Source organism: Urtica dioica, chromosome 5, assembly GCF_054948205.1.
Source record: "Urtica dioica subsp. dioica isolate 48M chromosome 5, U.dioica_male_clone48M_v1_H2, whole genome shotgun sequence".
Classification (NCBI taxonomy): Eukaryota; Viridiplantae; Streptophyta; class Magnoliopsida; order Rosales; family Urticaceae; genus Urtica; species Urtica dioica.
The window spans coordinates 33,474,993-33,486,195 of NC_142760.1; the positions used below are offsets into that span (position 1 = coordinate 33,474,993).

The 11,203-nt window shown below is 38.5% G+C and overlaps 1 protein-coding gene across 1 annotated transcript; it reads left to right on the forward strand.

Moving 5' to 3' along the window:
* Positions 1-7,937: 7,937 nt before the first annotated feature.
* LOC149397988 (SPX domain-containing protein 1-like) lies at positions 7,938-10,979 on the forward strand. The gene is made up of 3 exons (XM_089615710.1): positions 7,938-8,394; positions 9,779-9,905; positions 10,210-10,979. The coding sequence occupies exons 1-3, from the start codon at positions 8,095-8,097 to the stop codon at positions 10,653-10,655; spliced, it is 873 nt and encodes a 290-aa protein (XP_089471836.1). The 5' UTR covers positions 7,938-8,094; the 3' UTR covers positions 10,656-10,979.
* The last annotated feature ends 224 nt before the right edge of the window (positions 10,980-11,203 follow it).

Sequence of the window (11,203 nt, forward strand, 5' to 3'; positions counted from 1 at the left end):
TCAACATCATCCTCATTTGCCGTAGAACGAAAAACCTCACCATGGTAGAACCATCTTTGATACGAGGTCATTATTCCATATGCAAACAAATGGGTCCGAACGACATCAATCGAAAAATGTCTATGATTTCCACATTTAATACAAGGACAACGAATAGATTTCAAATCTACCATGTTCTCTCTAGCAAAATCACAAAACTCATCTACACCTTTCCGATATATCTCATTCAATCTATTCTCCCACATCCACTTCCTCATATTCATAGAAAAACCCTAATTATACAAAAAATTACCAATTCTAATTAGTATAAACTATCAAGAGAACAACAATTAGAAGAAGTTAAAGAAGAACTTACAAGATTTGAATGTGTAGATGAGACTAGTAAACGAGGACGCTCTAGAATGAGTAGAAAAGGTACTGGAAATATTTTTTCGAGTGAGGTTATGAGAGAGTTCAAAGTGAAAAAGACCAGAAATGAGAATTTATATCACCAGTCTCGTGTCACTCGCCGCGGCGAACTTTCTACTTCGCCGCGGCGAGACATTCTACAACGCTTACCAGAAGCGTTGTAGAATGTCCTCGCCGCGGCAAAAATATGCGTTCGCCGCGGCGACGTATCACGCCGCGGCGAGGTACAAATCCCGCCGCGGCAGGAGTCCTGCGCCGCGGCGGGAACAGGTCGTCGCCGCGGCGAAAAACTTACCGAGAGCACCATGTTCCAGACATATCATCTCGCCGCGGCATCATACAATTCCCGCCGCGGCGAATGTATTCCTCGCCGCGGCGGGAATTAGCCTTCGCCGCGGCGAGGCTTCTACAATGCTTACTTAAGCGTTGTAGAAACGTTTCGCCGCGGCGGAAATTGTATACTTCCGCGGCGAGGACATCTAGGGTTACCTCGCCGCGGCGATGACACATTTTCGCCGCGGCGAGACGTTTCTGGGTAACTCTCGCCGCAGCGAGAATTTGGTTTCGCCGCGGCGAGGCTCCTACAACGCTTATTCTAAGCGTTGTAGAATCATCTCGCCGCGGCGAGAAATACACTTCGCCGCGGCGAGCTCCTACAACGCTTAGAATAAGCGTTGTAGGAGCGTTAAAAAATCTGAAATTTTCAAATTTTTTTAACTACCCGCGCCCATTCATATTATACTTAGCGTTTTTTTTTCCTCTCATTTCTCATTCTCATTTCTTCTATCTCTCTCGTCCTTCTCTCTCTCCGCCCGTCCCTCTCTCTCTCCGCCACTCTCTTGCCGCCCGTCCCTCTCTCTCTCTGCCACGCTCTCTCTCTCGGCCCCTCTCTCTCTCTCCGTCCCTCACTTCGCTGAACTACCGCGCCCTCCCGCGCGTTCTCTCCGACCCTCAACTCCCTCTCCTCGCCGTGCGCCGCGCCCACGCCGCCCTCTCTCACCTCGCCGTGCGCCCACGCCGCCCTCCCTCGCCGCGCGCCCTCACCTTGCTCGTGCCCACCCTCGCCGCGCGCCCTCACCTCGCCTCACCACCTTCTCTTCGCCGCCCTTTTGCTCGTCCAACTCCGGGTAATGTTTTTGAACATTTTTACATGAACTTATTTAGTGTGAATTCGATTTTGATTTGAAATTAGGAGATATTGTATTGGATTTGAGTTTATTTAATTGAAGTTTGATATTGATTTGATTTGAGAAATATATTTGATAGTAGATTGAATTGGGATTGAAATTGTGTTTTTGTTTAGAATCGGATTGGATTTGAGTTTATATTGTGATTAGAGTTGAGTTTATATTTGAATTTTGTTACATTTGAGTTGAAATTTTGATAACATTTGAGTTGAAAATTGAAATTATGATTTGAATTTTGTTTATTAGATTCAATGTCGTCCACTACTACTACTTCTAGCGGTAGTGGTAAAAGAAAAATTAGAAGACAACTAGCGCTTAACTCCGATGAACAAGGAAAACGAAGAAACACTCTTATGGGTCGGGTTAATAAGGCTAAAACACTTGGTAAAAAAATCCCGGTACAATTTGATGATAAAGGGCAACCAATCGGTAAAGAGGGTGATGAGTTGTCGAGTTACTTTGGCGTGTTAGCAAGAGAACACGTTCCACTTTCGATGCGTGATTGGAGATGTAAAGACAACGCCCAAATTAAAGAACGGATTTGGAACGAAATGCAAGAAGGATTTACGATTCCTATCGAACAAAAACACGATTGCCTTATGAGAGTCGGAGAAGCCGCAAGGTTATTTCGTCATGAGATATACAACGATCTACTCAAAGACATAATCAATGAACCAATCGCCTTAAAGAGACCGGCTTGTATTTTGAAATACTATACAAGTATCACCGAAGAAGATTGGATAGCATTTGTTGAGTATAGACGAACCGAAATGTTCAAACAAACATCGGAACATGGGAAATCAAATATCGGAAAAAGTGTGTACAAATCTCGAACGGGCCGAAATGGATATCGAAAGCTTGATCAAGAAAAGGTTAGATTCATTTTTTTCTTTTAGTTATTTCAAATGTTGCAATTATTTTTTAATTTATTATATAATTACTTCTTACTAGCATGACGAAACGGGGGAATGGCCTACAAAAGAGGAACTTTGGATTGACTCGCGAATGAAAGACGTAGATAACTACAAGGATGAGAAAGACAAATTGATGGGAGACAAAATCGTAAGTTCTTTACCTTTGTTATAACAATTAACCTTGTAATTTTATTTTCAAATAATTTTATGTGTAGAAAACGTTATCACAACAAGCATCGCAAGGGACATGGTTGCCGGAATCGGGAAAGAGTGTTTTGCAAGAAGCTTTGGGAACGTCGCGAGTTTGCGGTCAATCCAAACACACGTCGCGTTTTAAGTACTTTGTTCCTCCAACGCCCAACGAAGAAGTAATGAAGATGCGTCGGGAAATGAGCGAGTTAAAGTCTTTGGTGATGAAGGCATTCGGTGGAAATGGTAGCATTAATGTCGAGTCGCCTAGTGTCGAGCAAGTGAAAGAGAATCTCAACGCGAAGGTTGTTGATGATAAAGAGATGGCAAATGTTGAAGAACACGTCAATGAAGCGGTCTCTTTAGGTATGTTCAATTTTTTTTTATCTATTTATTAAAGATAAATGTTTTGGTATTAAGTTATTGATAAAATTCTTGATTCGCTTAGAACACGACGATGTTGACGATCGTCCGAAGATCGATCCTATCATTGTTGATGATCGTCCGAAGATCGATCCTATTGTTGTGGAAAAACCAAATAGTGTCCGTGCTAGTTGCTCTTTGAATCCAACCACGCCGGTGACACCGAGTTCGGATGAAAGCGTCGAGTGTCTTCTTTTCATTGATGACACCGAGTTCGGAGGCACAATTCATGTTGCAAATGGGCGAGCGTACATGAATGGAGGCGTAGTTCATTTCTCACCTTTGGAGGAAGGAAACGTACGCGTGGCCGTTTTGGGGGTTTTGATTAAAAAAGCAAAATTGCCAATTCCCACCGAAGAAGCTCAAACCGTTGAAGATGCTATAGGCGGGTTTGTCTCGTGGCCGAAGAGACTCATGGAAATTGACTCGGGAATAGAGAGTCGCGGTCCGGTTGTCAAACAACTCTCAAAGCTCGGTTTTGAGAGTGAAGCTAGCATCGATGATGCTAAGAAGATTCCGTACAAGGTGATTAATCCAAAGTATCGATTGCTCGCTCAACATGCCAACAAAGTAATGTTACCGGAAGGGGATGTGATTATGGTCAATGTTAGTCCAAGTCTCGCGGCTATCCCGATTCCGGTGTCATTTGAAGACATTTCCGATTTTTTGCAATACTTGGAAATTGGCGCGGGGAGCATAACGGTTTATATGGAGTAAGAGTTTTCTTTATATGCGTTTTTTAATATCAATATTCAATATTTAGTGTTTTGATCAACTAAATATTTGTTTGTCATAGCTATCTACGATCGAGGCTAGAAAAGGCGAAGAAGACTCGAAATTTTTGTTTTATAAATCCGAGCTTAAGTTCGTATATACAAAATGACGACGAGGAGGCTTATTTGTCAAAACGAGTCAAGGACGTTGGAAACGTGGTACGACATTGCAAATTTGGTGAACTAGTTTTGATGCCGTATAACAAAGGTGCGCATTGGATGCTCGTTGTCCTCGACCTTTGGAGAAATAGCGCTATGTTCTTTGACCCGTTGAGAAATAAAATCCCAACGGATTTAAATCGATTGATAAAAAGGTAATATTTTGATTTCTTAAATAATTTTTATTATAAACCGTTCTAGATGTTTTTTCTCTTATAATCTCCGTGTTATATAGGGTTCTTGTTGATTTCAAGCTCGAGCATCAAAACGCCAATAGTAACGGGCAATCAACGTACATCAAGGCTTGGGACGCTCCGAGACAAACGGGAAACACGGAATGCGGGTATTTTGTCATTTCTTATATGCGTGATATAGTCGTAGGAGGTGTAGGAAAATTAGAAAATAAGAAATCCTATACAAAAGAGGATTTAGAGAGAGTTAGGGAAGAATGGGTAACTTATGTACAAACATTTATTAACTGTGACGATTAGCTAGTTTTTTCGAAGATGTATATATTAGATTTTGAATGTTTTAAAGATGAGGATATTTGAGATGAATGTATATATTAGATATTTTTTGTATTGAAGATTATTTTCAGGTGCTAGTATCGTGTAAAAAACAAATTGTGGATTGAAAATAAATGATTCTCGCCGCGGCGAACTATACTTCTCGCCGCGGCGAGACAAGATACCGAGAGCAAGCAAATTAGAAATCTTAGTCTCGCCGCGGCGAGATTTTTTCTTCGCCGCGGCGAGTTTTTTAAAAAAAATTCATCGCCTTCCTACAACGCATTATATCCGTTGTAGAATCATCTCGCCGCGGCTAAGATTTGACTTCGCCGCGGCGACTTTCTCGCCGCGGCGAAGTATATTTTTCGCCGCGGCGACGTGCTTCTACAACGGATTGAATATCCGTTGTAGAATATTCTCGCCGCGGCTCGGAACGTACCTCGCCGCGGCAAATAACTCGCCGCGGCGACGTATAATTCTAGCCGCGGCGAGGACCTTCTACAACGGAAAATCAATCCATTGTAGAAGCACGTCGCCGCGGCGAAAAATATACGTCGCCGCGGCGACATGTGTGAAAATATTTTAAAATTACACAATGGAATTAGACCGTTGTAGAAGCTTCTACAACGCTTAAGATTCCGTTGTAGAAGCGTAGTTTCTACAACGGATAATTAAGCGTTGTAGAAAGCTGTTGGATTCTACAACGGATTTTTAAGCGTTGTAGAAGCTTCTACAACGCAGGATTCTACAACGCTTAAGAAGCGTTGTAGAATCATTCTACAACGTTTTTTAAGCGTTGTAGAATCCTATTTTGTAGTAGTGGCAAGACTTGTTTTATGGCCAAAATGGGTTGGCTGCAACACATGTTTTTGGCCAATATAGGTTGCGGCAATACATGTATAGCGGCCAAAGTGAGTTGAAGACAAGTCTTGTTTTATGGCCAAAATGGGTTGGCGGCAAGACATGTTTTTGTGGCCAATATGGGTTGGCAACAAGACATGTTTGGTGGCCAAAGTGAGTTGAAAGCAAGCCTTGTTTTATGATCAAATGAGTTGACGGCAAGACATGTTTGGTGGTCAAAATGAGTTGAATGTAAGGGTTAGGTTGAATACAAGACCCAGCTTGAAGTCAACCATCAGGTTGAAGTAGTTCTTGCTAGAGAGTCTATTTCCGATTTGACGTGAGGTTTATCCCGAGCATTTTGTTTATGGGCTTGGACCTTAAGCATTGGCTCGATGTGTCATTTTTTGCTCTCAGGATTTTATTTTTACCTTATAAAAATAACGGTATAACAAATGTCACAATGTTTTTATTCAAAATTGTACAATTTATGCAAATTAAATAAAAATGATAATTAGTTAGTTGACAATCTTTCTTATTCATAAACTATCTGCCTCCATGTTTTTATAGTTTTGTATATATAAAAAAAAAAAAAAAAAAAATCCACAAAACATACAAAATAGCTCTCACCATGAATGTCATTGAGGACCTTAAGTAATTCTCATAATACTCATAGGATGGTTCATCTCATGGCTATAAATTCCTACAAATTAATCATTGTTGGATGTGAATGAGTGACATATCAATAAGCTTGTCTTTTAACTATTACAATCATCGGCTCAAATTTTGACATCATGATCATGCTCAGTCACTCTTTATTATTAATTATTATTTTGCTGTTAAGCTGTAAAAATGGTTGCAATTGAATCTCATTTGATTTATTTTTCAATGAAGATATCACTATTTACTTTTGGATCCATGCACCAATATTAGATCATAAAAACTTTTAGCGATATAGATAAGAAATCTTGAACAACTTTGTATCAAAATAATTAATTTTTGGTGTTGGACTTTGTATTTCATCAAGAAGAGCAATTTAAGCTTGTAATAAGTCTCAAGTCCGGACCAAGAAGGCGACGTCGAGATCTAGATTAATTGGTCGGGAGCACCTTGCGACGAGCTAAACCATTTTTTTTACTTACCCCGTCACGAGCCAATGATGAGCTTAGCCTTTTTTTTTTTTAGAATACCTTGCTTCTCATTCTTATTCAAAGAATGTCTCGTTTTATTTTATAAATATTTTGTTTTTGTAGTTTGTCATTGTTATTTACCATTACATTAGATTTTTTTTAATTTATTTAATTTTTTACCGTTTCATTTCAATTTTATTAGTTATTTATGATTTCACTAAAAATATCTGCAAAATCAGCATAATATAAGAAAATAAAGTATATATGGGATGTAAGAAAATTCAAAGTATTTAAAAAATCAACATCTATAAACAAGATATTTGTGGAATTTCCTCATTAAAATATTTATTGTTAACAAATTACCGCTATATGACTATATAATTTCATATCAATATTATTTAATTTGTTAGTTCTGCCCAGACTTTTTATTTATATTGCAGAGGAAGAAAATAATTGAGAGATACTAGAAGTAGTAATTGGTTAATTTTTTATTTTAATAAATTAGCCCATATATCATATATTTATTCTTTATTTCACTATTTATTAAGGATGTTAACCCCATATTTAAGTTGAATGCAATAGTATTTAATGTGTGTTAATTTCTTCACGATTTCTAACAAAAAATCTTACATATTTAGGTGAAATAAAATAATTCTAACATTATCCTTTCAAGGTCTTTATAAATTATAACTAAAAGTCTAAAATATACCAACCAACTTGAAGAAGAAAAAGGTACCTCAAGTTACCTTTATTTCTCCTTTTTGTTGTAGTTACTTAGCATTTAGTATAAACATACTAAACAAAGATGGTGGAGTTTCATTTCTTCTCCCACTATTTTATAACACATATAATAATATACATACATACACATATAATTTACAGACAATTACATTAGATATTTAAAACATAAATGAAAAAAAAACTAATATTTTTTATATTTAAGATATATTCTATAAAGTGGAGGATTGTAATTCGAACTCATGCCCTCAGTCAACTATTTAGGAATGAGCACATTTGGGGTCACTAATTATTCTTTCAATTTTGATTAGCTATTTTAATTTTAAATACATGCTCAAATACTTTTATTTATAATCCTTAAATTAATAGTGTCCCATTTGGGAGTCAGCTCATTGGCTTCAACAAATAAATAAAAACTGGAAACCCCCACCGGCTTCACACGTGCCAAATGCCACTAGTCCGCAAAGCAACTCTTTTCCACGTGTCCCCTGAAATCTACTGAAAAAGAGCAGTAATGTAGATAAAAATATTTATTTATTTCTGACAAAAACAAAAAAGACTCTCTCTCAGGAAAGGAATAAAACCCAAAATATACTCACTCTTGAGAGAAAAACAAACGGATATTCCAACAATACCCCTTCGAATATTCTGTTCTTCTTACCGTTATATCTTTGCTTAACTCTTCCCATTTTCCTATACTTTACCACTTTTTCTCTCCCTCTCTCTCTCCCTCAATCTCTCTCTCCATCTCTCTGCAATTTTTTCTCGCAATTTCTCGGAAAGTTTTGACTTTTTGAAAGAGAGAAACACATAAATTTGAGACAATGAAGTTTGGAAAGAGTCTGAGCAACCAGATTGAAGAAACTCTCCCGGAATGGCAGGACAAGTTTTTGTCGTACAAAGACCTAAAGAAGAAATTGAAGCTCATAGAGCCGAACAAGATCTCCGGCGCCGGCGGAGAGAGACCAGGGAAGAGGCAGAGGCTCTCCGAAGACGACGCCGGAGATGCGGAGGCCGAGATGTCGAAAGAGGAGATCGATTTCCTTCGGCTCTTGGAGGACGAGCTCGAGAAGTTCAACTCGTTCTTCGTTGAGAAGGAAGAAGAGTATATCATCAGATTAAAGGTAAATTAAACCACATCGAGTGTTTTTTAATTTATCAATATTATTGTGTTGTGTGGAATTGGTCAATTGCGATCTGTTTGGCTTTTGAAGAATTTTGTTGTTGTTAGGTTAAGTTATCAATGTGACGCGAAACAGTTAAATTTAGGATTTATTCAATTAGGGCATTTTCTAGGGACGATTTGTTATTTTGTACTCTTTACGAAATACGAACAGAGTCAATTTTGAAACATAAATTTTGGTAAAAAGATTTATTCTGCGCCGTTCATTCTATAGTGAGCCGTCCGCCAAATTGCGTCCTCAGTGACTGACGGTCAGTTAAAAAACCTGAAATTTAATTTCTTCCTAACGCGCGTAGCTCTCACGCGAGTTTTGGATTTCTCTTGATGTGACCAAAATGCGCAGTTCTGTTCTGTGCCAAGCAAACTGGCCCGCACGGAAAGTCCCAAATTGTACGGTCTAGAGAAGTTTGGAATATATTCTGTTATCGTAACGTGTGAATAGTATGTTCGTGATTTTGCTCTTTTGGACTGTTTACTTTACTCGCCCAAGAAAATTGGAAAGAGATATCTTACCCGAAAATTTGAAAATAGGGCAAAACCATTTTTTTTTTGGTGGGTGGGGGACTAATTGAGTTGGTTAATCATAGATTATAAATAATGATATTTTGTTTGTATTAAGTTATCAGGTTAGTGTTAAGAAACTAGATATTTTGAATAGCAAGTGAAGTGTCTGGTGAATTGTTTTTGTAGTTGGTTGTTGATGATTTTATTTGTGGTTGAAATTTTAGCTTATCTTGCCAGTCTTTTATGCTGTAACCTCTGTAAAAGTAAAGAAAATCATGTATGAAACCACAATACTGTCTTTGGTTGGAAGTTGTACGAACGTAGGAGTCCAAATCTCAATCCCTTTTCCTTTACTCACTTTGTTTTATTTTATAAGTTTCTAAAGGTATTCAAGAGTTGCATTGTCAATTCACACAGAGTTACCTCTCACGAGTCATTAAAGGAAAATAAGTGGGGTTTTCCGAGTCATTTTTGGTCCACAATCTTTGAAGTTATCTTCTGTCTGTATTTCATTTCACGTCTACTAAGCGAAATTTCGATGCTTCACGACATCTAAATAGATTCTAAAAGATGGTAATTAAACACAAATAGAGGAGTAACTACGAATTCTTAAGCCGCATCATTTTAGCCTCTAAAATTATTCTGGGTCGAGTCAGCCATTACTTTTACCCATCTATGTTACCCGTGAGCTTGAATTTGTTTTCTCTCGGTATTGAATAGAGATATAAAAAAAAAAATGAAAGTGAAATAAAAGAGATTGCATGTTCATTTCCACTGCCTTGGAGTTGACAAATATCTGTGATTTACAAAATGGATTACAGGAGTTGCAGGACAGAGTGGCTAAGGCAAAAGACTACAGTGACGAGATGATGAAGATCCGCAAAGAGATCGTTGACTTCCACGGAGAGATGGTCTTGTTGGAGAATTACAGTGCTCTCAACTATACCGGTACGGAACCCAATAACCAGTCACAAATTTGTCTGCATCAGTAACATCTATCCCGGGTCTATACGAGCAATCAGAAAACTCGTTGCTTGGTTTCGTCGTTGCAAACTAGTAGACTTGGCTCCTATTTTTTCTTGAAGAAATATTAAAAAAAAAAAATAGTAAATGGGTCATTCTGTTTTTAACTTATCACTCACACGTTAAAACTCCAATCCTTGTGTCGAATACAATAAAATCTAAAAGGTTTTCATTTGCTAGAGGGTTGATCCATTTTTAACCTTTTCTCTTTTTTTTTTTTTTTTTACAGGTCTGGTAAAGATACTGAAGAAGTACGACAAGAGAACCGGGGCTCTGATCCGCTTGCCCTTCATCCGAAAAGTCCTTCAACAGCCCTTTTTCACCACCGACTTGCTCTACAAGCTCGTGAAAGAATGCGAGGCGACTCTCGACCGCCTCTTCCCGAAGCTCGAGGCCCCATCTTCCGGCGCCGGAGACGAAGACCGACCGACGACCTCGGCCTCGGAGGAAAACTCCGGCGACCCTTTGTCGTCCCTCCTGGTCCCCAAGGAATTGGCGGAGATCGAGTACATGGAAAGCTTGTACATGAAAAGCACGATATCGGCTCTTCGGGTCCTCAAGGAGATCCGAAGCAAAAGCTCCACCGTTAGCGCCTTCTCTTTGCCGCCGCTTCAGCTGAACGGGCTAGACGATGCCTGGAAGAAAGTCCCTGTTCTTGAACAAGAAGCCAAGTAGCGTGGGACACAAGAAAGCTCTTTTTATTTTTATTTTTATGATTATTATTGTTTTTCAAACTCTTACATGCATCTACTTGTGCGTGCCTTTTTTTAGATATCTAACACAGATTTAAGAAAAATATATATATAGATGTGAAACTTTAGATTGGAGTGAATTAGTTCAAGTTGTGACTTTGTATGATAAAAACGTTTCGGTATATCAAAGAAGTAATACTGCGTTTCTTTTTTTTTTTTTGGGTTCTCAGACATGGTGATGACTCGGTCTAAAAGAATTGTATTACAAGCTTAATTAATTGTATTTGGAAGTGGATTTGTGTTGAAAGAGAGTGCTTTCGAGTTATAGAATGCCTCTTCCCAAATTTGATTGATACTTGAGGGCCCCAAAAATGCAAGACCATTAGGCTAGGTCTGCCCCAAAATTAAAGTAATCTTAGTCTCGTTTGCTTAAAAATTCATAAATGGTAATCTCAGAGGTTCTAGAGGGTCTCCAGTCGTCATGACACGACTTGGGAAGGATGAAATTTTAATATCCCATTCGAAACACTC

What these genes read in the sequence shown, in the direction of transcription:
- LOC149397988 (XM_089615710.1), top strand. Translation starts at nt 8,095, where the DNA reads ATGAAGTTTGGAAAGAGTCTGAGCAACCAGATTGAAGAAACTCTCCCG. An exon ending in AGTATATCATCAGATTAAAG is followed by an intron (nt 8,395 to 9,778) that starts GTAAATTAAACC and finishes AATGGATTACAG; the next exon opens with GAGTTGCAGGACAGAGTGGC. An exon ending in CAGTGCTCTCAACTATACCG is followed by an intron (nt 9,906 to 10,209) that starts GTACGGAACCCA and finishes TTTTTTTTACAG; the next exon opens with GTCTGGTAAAGATACTGAAG.